This window comes from Caretta caretta, chromosome 9, assembly GCF_965140235.1.
Source record: "Caretta caretta isolate rCarCar2 chromosome 9, rCarCar1.hap1, whole genome shotgun sequence".
NCBI lineage: Eukaryota > Metazoa > Chordata > Testudines > Cheloniidae > Caretta > Caretta caretta.
Window position 1 is genome coordinate 17,907,514 of NC_134214.1, and position 24,394 is coordinate 17,931,907.

Genomic DNA, 24,394 nt, shown 5'->3' on the forward strand with positions numbered 1-24,394 from the left:
GAACAGGTGGGCCTAGGATAAAGCCACGAAGCTAGTAGAATGGGGCTTCAGTGAGGGAGCCTGTAGCCACTCTCTGGACAGTAGGGAGACAGAAGGAAAACTAGGTGGAGAGGGTGTAGGAAAAGGTAGTAAGGTTTCAGAAGGTGCAGACCTTCTGGAGGGGGAAAAACACAGTGACCTGGCAGGAGGGCCAAGTCACAAAGACAGAACACCCTGAGTCGCAGACGGTGAGAGAGAGAGGGAAGTAGCAGGTGTACAGCCAACAGCAGAAGGGGATGTTGTACCTGGAAAGAGCTAATCCCCAGAGTGGCCAGGAGGAGGCACCCTAGCGGGGAGAAGACCCCCACGACAGAAGGCTTGTCTACGCACCATGAGAAGTTGAAACAAGACAACTAAACACTCACGGAAGTTCCACATGCAGGAAGACTCGTCTTAAATTCAAGTGGGTCAAAGTTATCACTGTCACCAGCAGATTTGATTCAACCTTATTTTCAACTTTTTCTAATGTGAAGTGTGCTTGTAGAAGCAGCTACAGGACCCTGTCATGCCATCAATTTTTAAACAAAAACTTCTCAAATCAGAATCCGCTCCCAACTGGCAGGAAGTCAACAGAGAGTTCTGCTTGAAAACACACAGTGTGATATGGCCGGTTGAACGCCGTACAATTCAAAATCTTCAGATAGTGAGGGTAAAAGGTGTCAAGAAAGGTGTCCATCAGTACCTCCTCTCAGCAGGACATGACACCGTTTGAAAGGAAATAATTATGGAATAAAAATAGAGAAAAATAGGCATCTTATGAAAACATCTTCTTTTTGTTAACAGCCCTCTTGCTGAGCTCAATAAGTGGCTTCAGAACAGCATGATGGGTAGAGAGGTTCCTCTTATCACACAGTAAGTAGGATATACAACAGCACTATGATCACACAAAGGCCCTCATAATGTGATTTGTCCTCAGCTTCAGTATATACTCGCTGTGTCTGAAAGGCGAATGCTGTTTGTCACAAACGTGTCCTACTTCAGTTGGTAAATAGCCTTATGTCATTTTGTGGATGGATTTGTGCTGTAAACCAGTTGGCGCATAAGCCATCATGGTACAGATTTGGTACAACTGCTGTCAATCAAAATTATTTTATTAAGTGTGAGTCGCTCACATAATGCAGCAGTTACACTTCAAAGATCTCTAAACTGATTTTGCTCTTACTTACAGCAGGAGTTGGGAGGGGGGAGAGGGATGGGGTGGCAGGATCTGACTCTTCTTCCCATTGATGTAACAGGGAAATCAACCCCCAAACTTCACAGATCTCTGAGAATCTGCTGGAGCCATAGGGCACAGTTCATCTTCTCCAGTTCCCCCTTAGAATTACTCCACTGGGATTTCCTTGCAGGCACTAGTTCCTGGGGCCCCTCGTCAATAAGGTTCCACAATGCAGATGGGGCTCTTCTAAGGAGCCAACATAACCCCAGGCTAAGTATTAACTCCTGAGTAGATTCTCAGTGAGTGGGAAACAACATATGTCACCTTGGCCCACTTTCATAGATTATAAAGCCAGAAGGACCATTGTGATCACCTAGTCGGACCTAATCTTGCTCCTGACTTCTCCTGACATACATACCCAAGACCCTGCAGAGAGCCATCTCTGGGATCCAGGGAAGAGAAGGGGAGACATTATGCCATTACAGCATTAACAGAACCTAACCCTACAGTCCATTCATACAGAGAACTTCCAGAAACTGGTTCTAACACAGGATAATGGCAAAAGCAGAATGCTGTCTCTTGTTCCCTAACACTATAGCTGTCAGATTAACTCTTTGGATGTCCCTTTTTTATTAGCTGACTCTGCACACTCCTATTTGCATGAAATCCCCTCTGAAAGGGTAACCATTAGTACAGCATTGCTGAGGGCTTTCTCAAAGAACAGATGAGCACGTGTGCAATGTGTTTCAAGGTGTCCTAATCACTCACAATTAAAACCACCAAAGTAGCCATGTCACTGGATTTTAAATAATCAAGCCCTACATCGGTCAAACCACTGATCTGTTCAGGAAACGTAGGGAAAGATGAAGCTTATTATGATCTTGTTGACAGTTCCATCTGGATCATTTCCTTTGGGCTGCTGTTCTTAATGAAAGTGTTGACAGATTTGTGTTTCTTTTAGATTTTATCATGCATCATTTTAAAACTTTATTAAGGGCATATCACACTCAACCCAGGGATGTTTCACTAAAGAATGAGACTCTTATTAGTAGTCCCAGTGAAAAATGGCATTAGTTTCTCTCCAGTAACTAGAGACATAACAAACTCTCCAGAGTTCTACTTCCGTAGAGCTCTGTATCTGTCATTAGTCATTGTTTACATAGCACAATAGGCAAAACCACAGAAAAAGAAATATTTTTCCTACACTATACTCTCTGCTGAAAGGCAAATATGCACATAAACTGGGGAACTGTGTAAAAAATGTTTTATCATTTTCTGTTTACAATGTTCATTGGAAGTTTCTAAACCTTTCTTACCAGGTTGGAGTTATTAAGTTTCAATCTACATTTGAGACCTGTTCAAGATGAAGATGATTCATCTGCTGTTTATAAGATGCTTTTATTTGCTGGTAAATACCTTTCTAAAAGCAAGCTGTTATTTAAATATTCACAATGTTTGATTCAGCACAATATTGCTATTAATGAATTTTGGAGACCTTCACCGGAGCTTCAATTTCAGGCTTACAAAACTCTTCCAACACAATTATTAAAAAAAAAGGTATGAATACATTTTCTTCCTTGACAACCACAATCGTATCTTCATAATTGCAGAAAAGATTACCCAACTTTTAATTCACACTAGTCAGCCACAACAATACTGCATTTCTTTTCCTTGATTTAAAATATCCTAATAATTGTCAACCAGCACAGTGCAATGTTAACATTCTCCATAACAAAAAGAAAAGGAGTACTTGTGGCACCTTAGAGACTAACCAATTTATTTGAGCATGAGCTTTCGTAAGTGAGCTGTAGCTCACGAAAGCTCATGCTCAAATAAATTGGTTAGTCTCTAAGGTGCAACAAGTACTCCTTTTCTTTTTGCGAATACAAACTAACACGGCTGTTACTCTGAATTCTCCATAACCTGTCTTTCAAAACTATTCATAAATGTTAGAAACCAGCTAATCATAAAATCATCATTAGTGTCCTAGAAACACCTACAAACATTTTTTCTAGAGTCTGATTTTTTTCACAGAATTTTAAACTAAATACTGTATTCTGTCTAGAACAGTGGTTCCCAAACTTGTTCCACCCCCTGTGCAGGGAAAGCCCCTGGCGGGCTGAGGGACGTACCGGCCGCTGCTTCCAGCAGCTTCCATTGGCCTGGAGCAGCGAACCGCGGCCACTGGGAGCTGCGATCGGCTGAACCTGTGGACGCGGCAGGTAAACAAACCGTCCCGGCCCGCCAGGGGCTTTCCCTGCACAAGCGGCGGAACAAGTTTGGGAACCACTGGCCTAGAACATAATAGCACCTGTATGCTGTTATAAAGCACTTTTCACTGAAAAACTCAATTCACTTTTATACGTTAGTTAATTAAGCTACATTACAGTCCTAATAATTAAATGTCAAAGCTGACGTGTAAAACAGCATCAACTTTTCATACAAGCATGTTTCATACAAACTTTTTGTGCAAGTTCACACATGCATAAATTGGACACAGAAAAAAATACGTAGTGAATGATCACCATTCTCCCCAACTCTAAGAAACCAGTCCCTTCCACAGACAAAAGAAAGTCTATAGTTCCAGCTCAATATTTCCTCCTGACTGGTATAGTCCACGCTCAGTGGCGGGCAACCTGTGGCCCATCAGGGTAATCTGCTGGCAGGCCGCTAGACAGTGTGTACATTGACCTTCCACAGGCACGGCCGCCCGCAGCTCCCAGTGGCCACCGTTCACCATTCCTGGACAATGCGAGCTGCAGGAAGCGGCGCGGGCAACAGGGGCGAGCTGGCCACTGCTTCCTGTCGATCCCATAGGCCGGGAATGGCAAACCGCAGCCACTTTGAGCTGCAGGTGGCCGTGCCCGCGGACAGTCAATGTAAACACTGTCTTGTGGCCTGCCAGTGGATTACCCTGATGGGCTGTGTGTGGCCCACGGGTTGCCTATCACTGGTCCACATGATGCTTCTCAGATCCTCCTGGACAGTTACAGAATGTAGAAGCTTAGTGGAACCAGTCCATGTGATGCCTCTGTAATCAGCATTGACTAGCTCTCCAACACAACGTAGGCTTGAGCAGCTGAGAGTATGGAGATGGGAACCGAGACTTGCTTTTGTTGGGGAGGCCCATGATCTCTGGAAATTTTTTCCCCTTTTTCTTCTGTCAAACACGTCATCAATAATTCATCTAATAAGTTAAGTGTGACACAGGATGTTAGTTGTCCAAGAACTATGCATAAGTGTCCTTTAGATAGCATATCCTGCTCTTAACATACCAGAAGATACACTGTATGAAGATGTGTCACATACCAATATTACATATCAAACCAAATTCTTTCTGCCATACCCTGCCATAATTTGACAACTAGATGTAGTGTGAAGCTTGTTGATGAAGTGTCTTGTGAATTTTCAGTCTAGATTTTTGTTTGGGATCATATAAACTGCCTCTACAATGAAAGAGCAGGGCCTTAAATTGACAAACACTGATTTTTCTCTGCTTGAGGTATAGATGGTTTTAAATCTGATGTTCTGGAGGCATAAGGGGAATTCTGGGCTACAACATGCAAGTCAGACCCGTTGGACAAAGACAGTGGGGAAATAGTAGCATAGGTTGTCATCTCCCTTCATAGGGCAGAATACTGGATGTTTCTTAATGATGCTATTATTACAAAGCCTCTGGGAAGAAACTTGCTCTCGACACTGACCATCTTGCTAACCATTGGCCTGTGTAAAATCTCCCATTTTTTGAAAAACTGGTTGAAAACTTTGACAAGTACCTGAAATCCTCAGATTTCCTCAATTGTAGTCAATCAAGGACTTATCCAGGGTGGATGGATTCACTCTTTAAAGACTCTGTTCTTTTTTTCAGGGAGATATCTGAAAGAGCAGCTCCTCTACCCTGAAGGATCTCTTATGTGGGGTATTATGGAGTCTATCTTGTTAGCCTTCTTGTTCAGCATGTACAAGGAGGTTGGTAGGGACTTAGAAAGATGCTACAGGTTGTGGCATCTTCAGCAGGCTGATGATATTAAATCTCTGCCCTCTCCTAAGCTGTTGGTATAGTGGAAATGACCACTGTCTCTAAGAACCTTGGGTATTGGTGAGGGTTTGTTGGCTGTGGCCCAATCCAGACAAGACTGAGGCTGGCTGGGAAAGTGACTAGAAAAATCGGTGAAGAAAGCACAGCTACCATTTGTAACACAGGTTTGCAATTTAAGAGTCTTGATAGTTCCTAGGCTTGTATTCTATGTTGAGTAGAGGGGCATTTTTTAATATGTGCCTTGTGAAACAAAAGAAAATGTCTCTTACGCTTTGTACTTTGCTACAGTTACTGCACCCATGCCTTTCTCACCTTGAGACTAAACCTTTGTGATGTACTCTAAATAGGGCTCAGTCTTTCATCTGCCTACGTATTTATATTGTGTTTATGTGGTTATCGGCGATACGATCCCTTTGCAATGCCGTTGCATTTACAAGCAATGGAGCAGATGCGTTAGACCTCCTCTGCTATAACAGGATGGCTGCTAGCAGAGTGTTTACCATGACCAGTCCTCTCGACTCTGGCACTCATCAGCTTTCAGATATATACCAGCTAACTCTCTGAATCTAACTAAAGCATTTCAAGCAACTTCTAACAACAGTCACAAACAACTCAAAGGAAATGTAAATTAGTATAATTAAAAACAATTCAAAATGAAACAGTTACAATAACCCCAATGGTTTAATAATATCAGGCAGTTTTCCTAAGCAGGGTTGCACCCTTGCTACAAAAAAGGATGGAATTCCGGCTTTCTTCCTTGTGTGCCCAACACAGGTTAAGTGAAGTAAAAGCTTACGTTCTCTACTGATCTTAGGTATCAGCAAAAATAGAATTGTGATTGCATATATGTGTTCTGAAATGACTGTGAGTTTGTCGTTTGGTACATGACAAATTTTAGCATGATTCAGGCCCGGTCTACACTTAAAATTTAGGTTGAAATAGCTGCAGTGCCCAGGGGGTGTGAAAAATTCATACTCCGGAATGCTGTGGTTATCCCGACCTACTTCCCAGTGTAGACACAGCTAGGCTAATGGAAGAATGCTTGCATTATCCTAGCTACCATCACTGAGTGAGATGATATTCCTACAGAGACAGAAAAAACCCTTCCATCACTGTAAGCTATGTTTACACTATGGGATGATGCTGGCATGGCTATGGTGCTGTACCTATGCCACTATACTTCCTGTAGTGTAGATGTGGATTGAGCAAGGTTCATGGGGTCCCTGAGCATGTGACTGAGTGGATTAGGTTTGGAATGCTGCAACAAATTAGAAGGGATTGACAAAACCAAACTGCAGCTTTCTTTAAAATTCTGACAGTACCTCAAGTGTTCATCTAGCAATGCAACCTTCAGCTCAGGTTTCTGCCTGCCTTAAGCTATTAACTAATCAGGATCCAATCAATTCATCCCACCCCATTAAAAGAATGTCCAATGACCTACAATTGATTTTCCTTTGTTATTTATCAGCTGATGTTTTAACTTGTTATTTTTCAAGATTCTTTTTGCTGTACCATAGTCATTAGGAGCCAGATGCAGATCCATGGCACTGTGCCTATTTCTTACAATGGTGTTTTAAAGTTGAGGGGATAAAAGAAGGTCAGTTTGCCCCATTGTACGTGGGAGTCCTTTAGCATAGTCACTAAGGAAGTTTTGAGTGATGCTGGTAACCGGCACTTGCTGCACATGTATTCAGAAGAGGCCAGTTTTTCATCCTATATTGTATCTTTTATATTTGCTGTATTTTTTCTATCGAGGCGCTCTTGAGTTGAGCTAAGCATAAAGCTAAGTCATGGTTTGTCACAGAATAGAGTGAAAATGGTGGGAATTTAACAAGACTGGATATTGTAAAAGCATCCTGAATCCCGCCAATGGGTTCATGTCTCATCCTATATTGAGCAGAGACCCTGCAACAGAGAACAAACTGGCCCGATGGCTTTTCTTCTCTTTCACCCCAGGCCATTTCCCTAGAGGCACCAAATATTAGGATCTTACATTTTTTTGAGGAACACTGCTTGGAATGGTGACTGGAAGGTCAGGAGATCAATCGAAAATGCAGAATCAGCACTTTGAACTTCAACAGCAAAATGTAGGATTTCTTCTGGCCAAAGAATAAGTTATGACTAAAACACAAAATTTAACAGCATAAATTAATGTTTACTGCCATTTTAACACATAATTTCTCTCTCTTACACAAATCCTTTATTTTTTTAAATTAAGCTATTAGCTATTATTTGGAATCTCTATTTAAAGAGTTTTCTTCAGACATAGAATCAAGATAAATCACTTGACATCCATGACTATTATATTACTAGGATAAACAATGGTGGTCTTAGAGTTAGACAATAACTATCCTATAATTCAATAGTCTCAGAGGTCTATTATAAATTATTATATTATTATTATTATGATCTTATAAAGGTCAGGAAATCTGCCAACGCTCAGAAGTTTAACAAAAACTCCCAGGGATGTCCACTGATCAAGTTACAAGGAGAGGAATATTATTCTAATTGGTAAGACAAAAGCTCCCTTTTGTCAATAGCTAATCATGTGACTTCACTGGTCTCTAGCTACAGTGGTCTTGATGGATGAGAACATGATGATATAAATAAGAAATGACAGCCTACCAAAGAGGGTTAACATAGGGTCATGACCTCTTTATCTGACTTCTGTAGCTTATTCACATGTAAACACATGCTTTAGCTCATCATACTTTACAAGTCAGAATTTAGATTATATTGATATTGTGGAATTTTGAAACTCTGCATTTTGGAAAAGACTATTTTTTCTTACTGTTATATATAATTAGCACTCTTGTGATATACAGAATTATAATACTTAGCTCTTCTTGTGGTTTTCAGCAGGTAATCACAAGGCACTTTACAAAAGGAGGCCAATACCATTAATCCCATTTTAAAAATGGAGAAACTGAGGCAAAGAGCCAGGGAATGACTTGCCCAAGGTTTACCCAGCAGACTAGCGGCAGAACTAAAGGTCTCCCAAGTCCTACTTTAGTCCATTCACTAGGCCATACTGCCTCCCCTGAGTTAATGGTTCTCCGCCACAATCAAGTACAGACAGTGATACAAAATGTAAACAACCTGAAAGTTTGCACCACCCTTAGTCATTATGAGTACAATCTTACTCTTCAAATTCATCTACTGAAATTAACTATAGTACTTGCAGAGTAAGGTACTACTTAATGTAAGGGCAACAGAATTTGCCCCAGAATTATTGGACCACATTCATCTACACAGTAGTTCCACAGACTTTAAAATTATGCCAGAGAGGAATTCATCTCATTAGTCTCCCAGTGATTTAGAGCTAAATCCTTTCCCCATTAAAGTCAAAAAAGTGTTGCCATTAATTTCAATGGGACCCAGATTTGACCTGAAGAGTGCGGGTTAAGGTTGACTTTTATGTCAAAACCTGTTATGTGCACATATCTAAGCCAAAAATTTCCTTGCTTGTCAGACGTGAAATCCTGAATTCTCCAGTGTCAGTCTGTCTGGGGATGTGGGAGATAAAACTGTCATAACACAGCAGATGCAGAATTAGTTCTGAAAGGCTAATCAACCCACTCCTCTGGCATTTTTATTCAGCTGTGCATTACTTCACCATACTGCAATTTACTGCCAGATGTAAGCATTGTTCAGTAAGGTAATGCAAAGTATTGTATATAATTATGGATTATATATCCTGTCATTACAATCTCACAACTGGCTAAAAAATGGTCCTTACATGATTGAATCTTCGGCACTAAAAGTTCCATGCAGCGCCATTCAATCTCATTCTCCATGCAGCACTGTTAATGAACAACAGAACCATGGGAAAAAGCTATGAAGGCTTAGTTAATGCTGAACACAGTAACTTGTTCTAGGATTATTTCACCTTTCTTCAACTGTTATACTGCTTGTATTCATGTATGCCTGAATCCTGCAAGGCACTGTCCATCTTTACTACCATTGAAGCTAAGAGGGGCTGAGGATGCTGCTCAGCACCTTATAAGATCAGGCCAATGGTTTGCCAAAACTGCTCAGATTTTTATCTTGTTAAAACAATTTCGTGGACAATGGTAAATTTTGTTGTGCTGTTGGATTAGTAAATTAGTTACAACCCACTTCTCTCCTCTCTCTTCAGCCCCACTATTATGGATGGATAACACAAAATCAGAAATTGGGACCTACTTCTTGATGATATCCCTACTGTTTATTGGCAGGCGATGTTCTCTTTCTGAAGATATTAAGACCAAAACTGTAATTATCCTCTAAAGTAGAAATAACAATGTCCACATTATTTATGCTATGCCTTTACAATATTTAAATTTCACGTTTGTACAGCAGCTTTCATCCTAACACATCTCAAAGTGTTCTAAAAATGTGTAGTGATCAATCACTTCACTCATTAGGGAAGTAAAAGCACTTTGGGGATGGAGCATGGAAGCAGTTCAATATACAGGAATGCTATGCTGTAAATTAGGACTAAAACTGAATACGATACGCAACTGAGATGGCAGAGGAAATTCAGGCAAACAGAATATAAGTAATCAAATTGACTAACAGCCCTGCTCTTCGAAAATGCCATGGTAATTTTAATGACAACAAAGTGATCAGTTTTAGACCACATCTGCAAAATGTCACCTCCGTCTACACAGTGCAACGTAGCATCATGAATGGGCATTGGCTCAGGACCAACTTAAAGGGGTAGAGTACCACCTCCTGAATTATCAGCATCACTTCCCAAAGCACTCTTAGTTTTACTTTGAGGTCTCCCATCCAACAAGGACCAAGTAGAAACTTACTTATCTTGTTAAACCTGATGAAGTCACAGCTGAAGGTATTGTGGCTACAGGAACATATGGATTAAAATCTTTACAATAGCTGTTTGCAAGTAATGATCATGCCTGCTATACTTGTGGTATTCCATTGGCTTGACAGCAGTTTTCAAGCTGTGGAATGCAGACCACTGGGGGTCCACAGGTTAAGTGTAAGATTTCCAAAGGGGCCCAAAACTCCATTTGAAATTTTTTAGGGGGGCACAAATGAAAAAGGTTGAAAACCACTGGCTTATTACAATAAATAACTAATGTTTTAATGATCATTAAACAAAAGAAAAAACTGTAAAGATTTCAATGGTGAACACTGTAATTGTACACTTATGTTATTTCTATTGTTTTAAATAAGCTTCACAAGGTCTACCACCGCATTCCTCTGTAATTGCTCATAAGGAAATGCCTGACAGGAGAGTCAAACATCCTTAGCTTCACCTTTTAAAGAATGTAATGCCACATTTGAGGAGGAGACATACATAACTAGCTCATTACTGCTCTCACCAAAATTGTGATTCAGAGTAGCAGCCGTGTTAGTCTGTATTCGCAAAAAGAAAAGGAGTACTTGTGGCACCTTAGAGACTAACCAATTTATTTGAGCATAAGCTTTCGTGAGCTACTGAAGTGAGCTGTAGCTCACGAAAGCTTATGCTCAAATAAATTGGTTAGTCTCTAAGGTGCCACTAGTACTCCTTTTCTTTTTGCAAAACTGTGTTGTTATATTTAAGCAATTTAGGAGTAAGATGCATAATCTTTGCTTTCAATACAAGAAGGATTACCTGGAAGCTCAATTAATTACTTTAAAGCAAATCTGAAAACTGTAAGTATTCAACAATATAAACACATACAAACTTGTTCACAGAAACATTTCCGAAGAATCACTAAAGATAATAACAGGAGACTGAAGAAAGGTAGTAAAGCTCTTTGAATTATGTACACTTTTTCTGAGTTTGTGTATTTGGAATATAAAAATCCATCAAAGGGAAGCACATAGGACCTCAGTTAACAAACAAACAAACAAACAAACAAACAAACCCAACAACAAAAAAACAGTTCAATCAAAAGAAAATGCCCATCTAGTTCTTATTTATATTGTCAAGCTGGATACCAACTGATAGCTTGCTGTGGAAGCTAATCCTACAACCTTCCAGTCTGGGAAACAGTGTTTCTGAATAAGCTATAGAGATACAGTAAAGAATATAACAACAGCTGGGACATACATGGTAATGTATCTAACTAAAAATCAGGAAGCAAAGGACAAAAGTAAAATGAAATCCTGGCAGAGAGGAATTTGCACAATTGCGTACAATGGGGAAAACAATCTTATCAGAAATGTCTTCATGCTGTGAAAGATGATAATATGGTTTGCAAGAATCTACATACATAAAACACATTTCATCCTGAAGGAACCAAAAGAGCTTCAACTATTTATTTACTGCAGCAAGGAAATACAGCCACACAAGATAGAGGGCAACAGCTCGGCAAATAACCTGTCCCAGCACGTGTGCATGCATGAGTGAGAGTTTTAGCTGGTGGTTTCTAAGTTCACATCTGAAAGATCACATGGGACCTCAGAAATAAACTAAACCTTTTTGGAGGCCATCACCTGCTATAGCCTACTGCTCTATGGGCCAAATTTACCGGTACACTAACTACTTTGCATCAGTTTGCTGATGCAAAATAGCTTTGAACCTGGCTTAATGGGCCAGTTAGACAGGTTTACGCTGTTGTACGTTAACAGAGTGCTGCAGAACAGCCGTGATAAAACTCAGCCATGTGCAGAAGGGTGAAATAAGACCTATGTAGCACTTAAGTCTCATGCAAACCCTATTTTGAAGCTGGCCCTTTGCATAGGGATGAAATTCAAGCCAGATCTTACCAAGGAATCTGGCTTCATGTTTCCCTAAGAAAGAAGGCAAATGAGTTTATGTAGCATGTGATTTCAAATCTTATTTTAGTCGCTTCATCTGTAGCTGTGGAACTGCAACTGAAGTGCAGAAATGTATGTGTACTTTCTGATAAGCATATTTTGTTTTAGAAACGGATGAAATACTTTCCAATGTGTACACTTTCTTCAGATTTATAAACTGATGATAGAAATGCCATCAATCAGAACATGGCACAAACCAATCCAGGGCAAAATGATACATTTTTCATAAGAACCCTTTGAAGTGTTCTTAGAGTTACATCTTCATAATCCACACAGGAGAAGATCTGCACTCTTGACGATTCTGAATTTATGCACTTCAGCTGGCTCTAGATAAAAGGTAACTCTCTCAGTTTTCATTCCAAGGATGTTCTCTGATTTTTTATCAGGAAAGAGAGACAGTGCAGAATGTTACCTTCACATGATTTTCCATCTTCGCCCAATTTCTGGCCAGCTGGACATCTGCAGTAGTAGCTGCCAATAGTATTGCAGCACTGGTCCTGACAGCCACCATTCTCAATGGTACATTCATTTACATCTGTAGCAGGAAATAGCATATATAAATTAGACACTGAACACAAAGGAGGCATTGACTAAATTGTCTCTTCCTTCAATAACACTGTGCATCTTTCTGATTTTACCAGGTGAAGAAGCAACTAAGAGCTGCTCCTTAGAGCCTCCTGAAATAGGATGTGTCCCTTTGTTGCTTATGTCTTACATTCGATATTCAGCAATTCAGAGCAGAGTCTATGTCTTCCTGTGTGTTTGCGTACAGTGCCTAACAAAATGAGCCCCTGATGTTGCCTTACCACAATATTAATGTGTCAGATATGTAACTTCCTGAAATACCTTTGGGAGATCTGACTGTATTAAAATTATATCAATGTGGGCCAGGGAATATATGTAATTCCATGGGAGAACGTGACCACAGTTTTAGGATTCCTCCTGAGACCTCTTTCCACTTGGCTTCCAAAAAACTCAGTTCGACTGCTGCCTTCGTCACTCAGGTATCTTTATTTGGCATACAGCAGTGCTACACTGAGTTGATCAGACTCAGACACAGTGGGGCGGGGTGCAGGGTACATCGCAGCTCCAAAGTTACACAGAAACCCTCTCACTTTATATCCATTACAATCTTATTGCATTTACTATACATCGCATCACATTTTTGGATTGGCTTGGTTATTTTGCAGGAACCAATCCCTGTGCAACATGTGCTGTCCACCCGCTGTCCATGGTTCAATTTCCTCTTTATTTTATCTCTGCATTCCTAACTTATTTTGCCCCTTGTTATCTAGTTCATAGTAAACAGCCCCCTGAGCTTTCTCCCTCTTATCTTAGTTGGCTCAGACATTCTGCCTTTTTTAACCTACTGACCTATTTACTTATCTTATTTAGCACAAACGTTCTGTTTTCAACCTGATGATTCATTTACCTCCCTATTTGTATCTTCCAAGAACGGAGGCCTCCTTGTGTTAATTACTCATGTCAGGCCAGACCTCAGCTACATACAGCTCCTCCAGGAACCAAGGACAGTGGGGTGATTAGGCAAATTCATTCAGATTGTAATGCCACCAGGGAAGTACCACAACCTGCAGAGGTTCACATATAGTGGTTCAAACTGGATTCTCCAGAGACCAACAGACCAAGAAAGGACTTTTGGATGAATAGCTTGAGTTTAAACTGGATTCTTTCAGATCCAGCAAACAGACAGGACCTTTTGTACAAGGAGAGTCCCTGGGAAGGGATGGAAGGACTTTGGCCTACTGAGGCCCCATAAAACTGATGGGTGACTCTGATAGAAAGAGTATAGGAACTTCTATTGTTTTTATGTTTTCTCTGTAATACCTTCACCTTAAGGACAAGTGTGCTTGTTTAGAAAGAGTTATAATTTGTGACTGCTGACAATTACTGCTGTTCATAGCATTCTAAGAGAAAGCCAAGTGCAGACACTGGCCTGTTTAGGCAGGCTGGCTTGCTGGGGATATCACAGTGTAGGGAGGGAACTGTGCAGCCCGGAAAAAACCCTGGTCAGGAGGGAGAGAGAGAGAGATGTGGGTCTCCGCCCAAGAGAGGTGACTGCTGAGGAACCAGGAGCCTAGATTGGGTGCTCTTGAGGGACCATGGTCAGGGATAGAAGTGCAGTTGCCCTGAACTGTGACAATTAATCATTATTGGTACTGACTATTTAAGAAGGCTTTTCTCGACCCATTTATTCATATATTCAGAATTAGAATTTCTGAGGCAGGGAATGGTAATAGCAGGCTACTCATGGCCTGTTGAAAGGGCTCATGGACAAAAAAAGTCCTAAGGAAGCATTTTCCAAATGGGAAAGTTGTAAAATATACTGGTGGGATAGAAAACTGAATGAAAAGCAGCACATGTGGATTTGGGTCATTGCCACGTCTCACATATTTCACAAAAGATTTTTGGGTGATGTTTTTGTCTTATTACTGCTGGATCTGAAATGTTAATATTATCTAGAATACCATGTAGGGACATTTTTATGTATTCTATGCCAGGAAAAATCTGCATGAAGAGGTTGGGTTTTTTTAAATTTGGGGATGAGAGTCCTGAACAGGCTTGTTGACACAGCAGAGCTACTCAGCACATTATTAAGTAGAAACCCGGGGTTAAGGAACATAGTGGGCTTTCAATACCTGGGAGTGTGACAGTTCCGCAAGCAACAGTGGTTTTGGCACTATAAGGGGCTGTTCACATTATTTTCAGGTTAAAGAGCAAGAGCTGAGGGAACACAAGAGGAGTGGGGACAAGATTGGGCAAAAACAGAAAGGCGTAATCCTAGCTGCAAAAGTGGGAAATGACTTTAATGTTAGAAACTTCAGTGTTTCTGAGGGAAAAAAACCTTCCTTTTAAAACTCTATTTATTAGATTTTGTTCAACAGAAATACAAAGTACTTCAAAGGAGTAAAAAAGAAGGGGATTTTACATATACCCATAAAAGAGCTGTTGGAACCTGTCACAAACCTGAACCTTGGGCTAGGATCATTTTAAGTTTTACCAAAGTCTGCTAACCCTCTGATGAATTTAAGATGAATTTTCTGACATAGCTTTTTGTAGAAACCACCCACCCACACTAAACCTGGCTACAGTTGGCAATTTTGAATACGTTTTGCTTTTATTTTTGTAGTTTTCTGAAATCAGAAACACAAAATGAAACTAAGGGTGTGCAAACTCACCACAACCAATTTCTCGATAGCTCTACACATTGTCTAATGGGTCACAAAAGAAGTTTCACTTTATCCTCAACAGTATTGGAAAACAATGCTAAGTTAAAAAGACACAGCAAGCTAAATTTTAGTCCTTCTGAAGTCAATGAGAGTTTTGTCCTTGATTTAACTGGGCCTAATATTTGGCCTGGTGAAGTTTGGCAGTGAAATCTATACCTTTTTCCTTAGGTCTTGCATGATAACATTAAGGCATGTTCCAGGAAATTTCCTTCCATTAACCACCAGACATCTGGATAAGGCCTGATGGTAACAAGCAATAACTAGGGCGGTCAGGTGCCTGGTTTTCGACTGGAAAGTCCAGCTGAAAAGGGGATCTGACAGTGTCTCGTCAGATCTACTCACCCAGACACTCAAAGTCCAGTTTGACAGGCGGGGGAGGCAGGGAGGAGCTAGGTCACTAACCCGCGTCAGCCCCTACTCAGCCGAGGCTGCCTCCTACCTGCATTGGGCAGCTGCAGCTCCCAGCCCCAGCTCCTCAGGCAAGCCCCTCCTGACCCAGGCAGTGGGGGTGTGAGGGGAAAAGCAGCAAGTGACCTGGAGGGAGGAGGAAGAGGAGGAGCTGGGGCCTCAGGGGGAAGAGGCAGGGCAAGGGAGGTTACTGCACTTCTGCTGGAGTGTCTGGTTTTTAAATATTACCAAGTTGGCAACGCTAATAATGACCCACACGCTAACCTTCTTTTACAGTCTCCAATTCTATTTACATTATGAGTACTGAAGACTGGCCAGTGGTCATTTACCAAAATGTGATCATTTACCAAAAATTATTTGAGGAATAGGCAATATTATACTACCTCCTAGAGGTTTAAATATTGACAGACTGATGGACATTACCCTATATCGTTTAATTTTTTCTGTGATTTGAAACAAAAACTTTCTTTTTAAACTTTCTGAGAAATTCACGTTTATTTTTTTGATATTATCCAAGAGTAGTTCCAAAAATATGCTTTGAATGCGTAAGTCCTTAAGCATGCATTGTCTTTCCTTTTGATTGTCAAGTATTTGTATTAGGAACGTAAATACATTTATTTCTTGTTCATCATGAAAAAGCTGTGATTTACACCTTTTAAAGAGTATTTGTAATGTGTCATTACAAACCTCTTCCTCCTCCTCCTCTCCTTCTTGCTCTGTATGCTCCACCCACGATTTCCTTCATCTCTGTCCTAACACTTGCATATGTGCCATGCCTTCTTCCCAGTTTTCTCTTACACCAGGAAATCCTCCTCCTCCTGCTGCTGTGCCAAGAAACCTACTCTTCTCATTCACATTTCTCCTTAAAACATACTGTTCTCTGAAGTTTATCAACATTAATCCGGCACACGAAGTAGAGTGGTTTTAATAAAAGAAAACACAGTGAATCTTGCACTGCTTTGATCTATAGCCATCTCCCCCTCAGCTGGTGCTTAACGCATCTAGGGCCAGATCCTTAATGGGTATAAATTGCCAGAGCTCCAAGCTATGTCAAGTTACAATTGCCAAGGTTCTGCCCCCTGACCTGTAACCACTCTCTCATTTAGAAAGCCTCCTCCTGCTTTTTGTGCCTTGCTAATCTGTCCTCTAACTCAATAAAGGAATTAGGTTACCTAATGCTAAATAAATGATCAGAAAGAGACTAGATAAAACATGCCTACCACAAATTTAAGCCTCATGGGCTGTTCTGTATTCTTAGAACACACACAGTGTTCAGGATTTTAACCGGCAGATTCATATACTATGCATAAAAACCCAAACTTACCCCCTCATGGCCTGTCAAAAATCCCTGCCACATGATATATTTCAGTCTGCTTTCCACATTCAATGTTATGCAAGGCTGCAAACACTTTTGTCTCGTGCATTGCAAGATAAATGACAAAAATTCTCGGACACATTACAAGTCTACCAGGTTAGGTCTGACAAAAATTCAGTGTTATCAAGACTATTGATCCATCTGTAATAACAAGATGTGCGCACTTCAAGAAATAATTGTGATGTTTGCAAGTTCAATAGTGAAAATTTATGTAGAGCCAATATTGCCACACACAAACCAATCCATAGCAGACGCTTTATAAAATCTTTTAATCCTGCCACCTTAATTTTTATTCGTGAAACAAAAGAGTAAAACCAACTTCCACACGTATCATATAGTTTCTATATGACCCTTACATATTCTATATTGTCATATACATGTAGAAGAGTCGAACATGATGGGTTTTAAATGTATTATTGTAAACACATGGATTCTGAATACATGCATATGTATTTCATACACACATGATCACACAGTACTGTAAAAAGAAAAGGAGTACCAGTGGCACCTTAGAGACAGACTAACACAGCTGCTACTCTGAAACCTGTCATAGTACTGTAGATCACTGCATAATCCCCTTGCTGATTTTAAAGTCTCCAGAATCTTTTTTTATTACCTTCAGCTATTTATTATTTCAGATTAGGAGAAGGTGGCTTTCTCCCTTGAATGGATCTCCTTTTCTAAACTAAACATGTGAAAGAGGGAACCATCTAAAGAAGCCTCTTTTTCTCAGAAATTTAGTTAATGCCACTCACACCAGCTCTGTGAATGTCCTGTAGTGGAGTTGGTTTGAAAATGTTCCCCCTGGGAGTGGGGGAAAGCGGGCCAGAACAACTTTTAATCACAGTTTTCAGGGGAAAATTTCTACTTTTCATCAGTCCCTCCCACCCTGAAAATATTTTGATTTTCCATTGAAAATTTGGTTTAAAAATAAAAGAAAAATAATAAAAAAGAAAAAATTTAGATAAAACAGAGACGATCCACAAAAAAGTCTGTTTTGTCATCAAAAAAGAAACACTTGGGGAAAAAAGATGGCACTTACATCAAGATGTAAAGGCTCTGCAGAAGAAAAAGAAATATATTCACTTAAGAAATGAACCCCTTCCATAAGAGACTGAAGTCTTCCAGAAAGAAGAAGATATGCTGAGTTCTCATACACATTTACGATTTAAATATAAAAAACAGTGCTTGGATTTATGGAACACGTTAATTACCCATTTTCTAGAATTAAAAGGTATTATATTAATATGTTTTTGCAACAATTTTTAATAGACGATAAAGAGAATCTCATGTCTATGACCTAATTTTTAAAACAAATCCCAGGGTTATAATGTTTATCTTCAATATGTAACCAACTTCTTCTTTTTAAACAGCCATATATACTAGGGCCTTTGTTTCACTGACCACCCCTGTAGGGCTAATGTGTGCCCTGAACCATAATAAGCTGACTTTAGTGCATGTCATAGTTCAGTGGACTTGTAATAGATCACTGAAGTGGAATAAAAATCTGTAAAACCATTCCCATTCTTGGTGGAATACCACATGAATAAAGCCCATCATCATTCCAATGGAAGACTCTTTTGATTAGCTTAGAAGTGTTATACTAGCACAGGGGTGGGCAAACTTTTAGACCTGAGGGCCACATCAGGGAATAGAAATTGTACGGCGGGCCATGAATGCTTGCAGAATTGGGGTTGGGGATGAGGAGTTTGGGGTGTAGGAGGGCGCTCTGGCCTGGGACCGAGGGTTTCAGAGGGCAGGTAGGGGATCAAGGCTGGGGCAGGTGTGTGGGAAGGGGTGCAGGCTCTGGGGTGGGGCTGGGGATGAGATGTTTGGGGTGCAGGAAGGTGCTCTGGGCTGGGATTGAAGGGTTTGGAGAGTGGGCAGGGATCAGGGCTAGGGCAGGGGGTGTTGGGGTGTGAGGAGAGGCTCAGGGGTGCAGGCTCCAAGCAGTGCTTACTTGGCTCCCGGAAGTGGCTCCCGGAAGCAGTGGCATGTCCCTTCTTTGGCTCGTACACAGAGACGAGGCCAGGCAGCTCCGCACGCTGCCCGATCTGCTGGCACCGTCCCTGCAGCTCCCATTGGAGCGCCAGAGGGGGCCACTGGAGCGCATAGGAGCTGGAGCGGGACCATGCCGTAGGTAACTTGGGTAGGCATGGTGCGGCCCCCGGCCAGAGCAGGGCCAAGCCGCATGGTGCGGCCCCTGACCCACAAGCCCTAGACCCCCCCACTCCCCAGCGGGAGCTCGCGGGCCAGCTTAAAATGGCTTGCAGGCTGGATATTGCCCACGGTCCATAGTTTTGCCACATGCTAGTTCAGGGGTGGGCACTTTAGTTCAAGGCCAGAACAAACAGAAAATATTTACCTTGAAGATGAATCCAACAACTAATCCAGTTTCTTCCCAGTTATGGTCTCCCAAAGATCATGGTAAAAATGTCAAAACTCTGAGTACCAAAAAGGCTAGACCAGTGCTTGAGTAGTGCCGGTGCACTTCTAAACAGTGTTCCAGCACTTGGTTGGGCAGCTGGAATGGTGTTCTGGTACCTCTGACCTGGCTCCCCACACCCAGGTTACCTAGTTGCCATCTCTTCTTCTGGAGCAGGCCCAGAAGCAAAAGATGTGGAGGAGCCAAAGGAACCATCTCCTCACACTGTCTCCTCTACCTCTTCAACTTCCCAGCCTGCCCAGGTTAGCTAGCTGCCATCTCTTCTTCAGGAGTGGAAAGGTAGGTCTGGGATGGGTCACCCTACGTCTACCCAAGTTACCTACCCACCAACCCTCCTTCTGGAGCAAGGAGAGGGGTCCTGGGGGTTCCTCTGGGGTTTACCCAAGTTACCAAGCCACTATCCTTCCTTCAAGAGTGGGGAGAGGGTCCCCCTGGCTTCCGCCCAGGTTACCGGCACCATCTCTCCGTCTATAGCAGGAGCCACGTCTGCGGAGTTCTTTTACTTCTTTGTTTTGGACTCGAGCACTCAGTTAGACACCAAAATCAATATGTGCATCCAAATAAGTAGCCTGATTTTCAGATGTGTTGAGCACGTACCGCTTCCACTGAGTTCAGGGGCAATGTAGAAGTCTAAGGTCCCAATCATGCAAATATGACTCATGCACTTTAATTTAAGCGTGGGCATAAGTATTCACATAATCAGGCCCTAAATGTAAATTTTAGTGTCTAACTTTAGACACACGCGTTTAAAAAATTTGCATACACAAATATATTTAGATATTATACATTATTTTGTATCGTACATACGGATGTATATGTGGAGGTCATAGCTATGTAATAAACCAGTTCATTGGAAGGGTCTGCAGTTCACCTTCACTCTGCCAAGTAATCAATCTTTCCCTATGAGTTATTCCAACATTACAAATCCATGAGCAGTTTTATGCATCCACAATTTTTAAAAAATTACCTAGCTGGGAAATATTTCTTCCCTTTTCCACCTAAATGTGGAATTACACCCTCTCCAGGGCTACAGACAGGCACTTAATATCAATGGAAAGGGGAGATTTCAAGCTTACCAATGGGATGTAATGCACTCCTTCCTAGGGCTGGAAAGATCTGTGATAATGAACTTCAAAGTAAGGATATTTTTGGTTAACAAAAATCTTTGAGAGAAGTTTTAGAGAATATTCATTTGTTTTAATTTCTCTCTCTTGCTGAGCCTTGCAACTCTGGTACCTTAGGTATTTTGCTTTGCATGGATATAAAAAAAATAGTTTCAGTAATGTTTTTAAAACTCTCTGAAATGTTTCCAAAATACTGGTAAAATATGTGACATATACAGAATACATGATGGTGAGGGATAAAGATTTTAAATTGGCACAGTCTGGGATGCCTTTAGTACAACTGCATTACCAATAACCCATACCTTGGCTTAGTCACTGATGAGTAATGTAATCCCAAATATATCTGGATAAATATGTTCTAAATGGGTATCTAGAGTTAGGCACCTAAATCCATATTTAGGCACCTAAATCACTGTGCTTGATTTTTGAAGTGCTGAGCATCCAGGCACTCAGTGGGAGATAATGGAAGCTCAGCACTTTTGAAAATCATGCCACTTAGATGCCTAAATATAGGTTTTGGAAACAAATTTTTGACACCCAATTTTGAAAATCATGGCCCAGAGGGTCTAAAACCAAAATTTCAGGTCTGCATAACTCCTGAACTTTGGGGAAGTTCAGATTTCACCTTTGCAGTTTGGACCATTCTCTGATATTACACATTATACATTATTCTAATCAATACACACATGTAATATTATACAGAAATATCTAAAGAGAAACAAGGAGATAGACAGAGATGCCCATTCCCCATACAGCTTGGTTTCTATACAAAAGAACAAAAGGAGGAAAAATCAAGAATATTTTCCTTTATTGGTAATTGTCTCTAAATCTTAAATTATGTCTACTGTTTCCAGCGTTAACTGTAAATTATCCACCTCAATAGAAAACAAAGCTCTTGCTCTGATAGTGAAGTGCAACCCTAGTGTATTTATTAAGCACTCAATGCTTTATTAGCATTTCTTGTTCCATAAAGTCAATAAGCAGAATGAATATTTCTTCCGGTGCTGGATTATGAAGTACTATAAATCTGAAATGCTACTAACATGCATCCGATAACTGAAGCAAACTTATTGGACAGCTTGCCACAGATTCATGGAGTGAACTCACAGTTATACAACCGTCATAGCCATTGTGTCTACTGCCAGCTGCAGCGCCTGTCCTTTCTCAAATTGTCACCTCATTTTCAAATGTTAATCTGCTGCACAGCCTCCTCCAAACCACCATGTCACCTTTACATAAGTGGAGCTCATTGGTTATCTAATTCCATATATCCCATCTACAACTGTCCTTCCTGTTTGAATGAGAGCCTCTTAAATGGCTATAATTTCTTTTATTGCTGGAGCAGATTAAAGATACTGTTTCATGCTTTTCTGCTGGAGATTTTTTTCTGGAATACTAAAATGTCAACTCTATAGGAGACACACTCATTTCCCCTTTATAAAATCATAGGCTGAAGCCTGATATTCCCCTCTTAGTTTCACTGACATATCCAAAGTAACTCCTTTACGGTCAGTGAAAAACCCAATGAGAGAGAAGCAGCAGGCTCAAGGTTTAGATAACAAATTAAATGATCTTGGAAATCCCACCAACTCTTGAAAACCAAGGAAGCTGGTGGGAACATAGGAATAGCCATACTGGCTGAGACCCGAGGCTCACCAAGTCCAGTATCCTGCCTCCCGCAATGACCAGTACCAGATGCTTCAGAGAAAGGTATAGGAACCCTGTGGAAAACACATGCAGGATAGTCTGTCCCTACATTAGTTCTCATCGTGATCTCTTCTAGCCTATGTCTACACTTACAGCAGCATGTACAGTGCAAACACTGCATGCCCCATAGCAAGGATATAAATAGCAGGGGAAGCACTGAAGCCCTGCTTAGGCAAAGAGAGACCTGGCAGAACATTAGGGTATATACCCTATATGGCTCTCTGTTGTGTCCAAACAGTGCCTCCCATGTCTACACTGTTATTTTTAATAGTGCTGTGTCCTGCTGCCTCCCCACAGCCAGTCTTTCCCTACGGCTTTTTACTGCCACAGGTAGTTTCACAGTGTGGATGCAGCTTCCTTTACACTGCAGTGGGTAGGTACACATACCCTACATGACACCACCAGTGTAGCAGGCCATAGTCAGAGATTGGCTTAAGCCCTGGAGCATGAAGTTCAATATACATCTCAAAATATTTGTTATAACAAAGTCTGACAACCCTAAATATTCTTGATATCCATATACATGTCCAATCCCGTTCTGAATATTGCTAAGCTCTTGGCCTCAATGACTTGCTGTGGCAATGAGTTCACAGTGTAATTACATGTTGTGTGAAAACAATATTTCTATCAGTTTTGAATGTATCCTCTTTTACCACCTAAAAAGCAGGCTTAATTTCTGAACAACAGAGTTAAACCATAAGCAGGTTTTCTTTTCTACATTGACAGTAATCAAGTAAATCAGAAAAAAAATCATTGTGGAATAAAACCTTGCAGTTGTATCTATTTTCCAAATGTATTTTCACAGACTAGAAATCAATAATGCAGCTGAATGCCCCCAGTGTCTGGACTCAGCACCACAGACTGACAAACTAATTAGCCATGATTGGAGATGATTATGGAGTATGGCTATAACTGTGATTGCAAAGAAAGCGTATGAATCCCCTACCTCAGGTACAGTCCTTGCAATTAAAGACAAGTGTTCTTATTTTTCTAGTGTGCTGACTTTGCAGGTAGCCTCCATATTGAGCACAATGAACAAAATATAAAATACAGTGTTCTATATTATACTGCATGTGTCTTCATAATAGTTCCATGCACAGAACAATCTGCTCCCTCCCTACCCCATCTCTCTTTACAAAAGCCTTTTTTTGTACTAAAATAATAGAGTGCTCAGTACTATTCTTCTCAAAGCCCTTTGCTTTTGTCTAAAAATGTAGTTATCTCATTGTACATGAGGAGGTCTAGACTCTTTGATGCCTATCTTACTCCCATTACCCTTGAAAGGGAGATAAACATAAATGATGTGGAAAATAGACCTCTCTTCCCCTGCCCCCCCCCCCCTAGTCTGGATGGTTGATTCTAAGATATGGGTTCTCATTTGTATCCCAGATAGGTGATGCTCTTGAAGGATCATTCCCAAAGGCACAGTGGCTACATTTAAGGTTTCAAGCTTCAAGAAAACAAGCCTGGGTTTCTTGCAGGCTCTGAGGTGTTGAAATGAATTCGAACACAGCCTGTTTGGCTGCAGTGTCTCAGGAAGAGTTCACAGAGTGTATCTTGAACAAGAGGCAAGCTTGTTGTGGTTTGCCATCTTTGGATATCCAGATTAAGTGACAGAGGAAGGAAGAAGCCATCTGTTTGGTCAGTGCCAAATAGTATGCCTGGCACTTTGCCAGCACATTCCTTTACTCCCAGCAAGCTGCCTTAACTCCCTTTCCCAACCCCATCATTCATAAAGACTTTCTATTAAGCAAATATTTTTTTGCTGATGTTCTCTTATAAATCAGGTTGCCACACTGGAAGTGGGAAACATGGATTAAAAAGTATGCAAAGCTAAGCCATTTACAAGAGACGGGCATTTGCAGTTATAATGGTTAAACAGTGTAAACCAACATAAACATAATTTACTTTCACTATAGATAATGCTGCGATTTAGTCAAGGAGGTCACGGAATCCGTGACTTCCAAAGACCTCCGTGACTTTAGCCAGCACTGGCTGAGCTACAGGGTCCCCTGCCGCCTGCGGAGACAGGGAGCTGCGGGGTACCCCTGCAACTCACAGCCACCGCGGGTGGCAGGGGGGAGCCCCACAGCTCC

General features: G+C 41.0%; 1 protein-coding gene across 6 annotated transcripts in view; it reads right to left on the bottom strand.

Annotated features, from left to right (window-relative positions):
- The window catches only part of LOC125642499 (uncharacterized), a 324,292-nt gene that overhangs the window by 100,789 nt on the left and 199,109 nt on the right, over positions 1–24,394 (bottom strand). For all 6 annotated transcript variants that reach the window (XM_075132132.1, XM_075132130.1, XM_075132131.1 and 3 more), the window contains exon 5: positions 12,403–12,525. In XM_075132132.1, the coding sequence (XP_074988233.1) occupies positions 12,403–12,525 (123 nt within the window). The remainder of the gene's footprint in view (positions 1–12,402; positions 12,526–24,394) is intronic.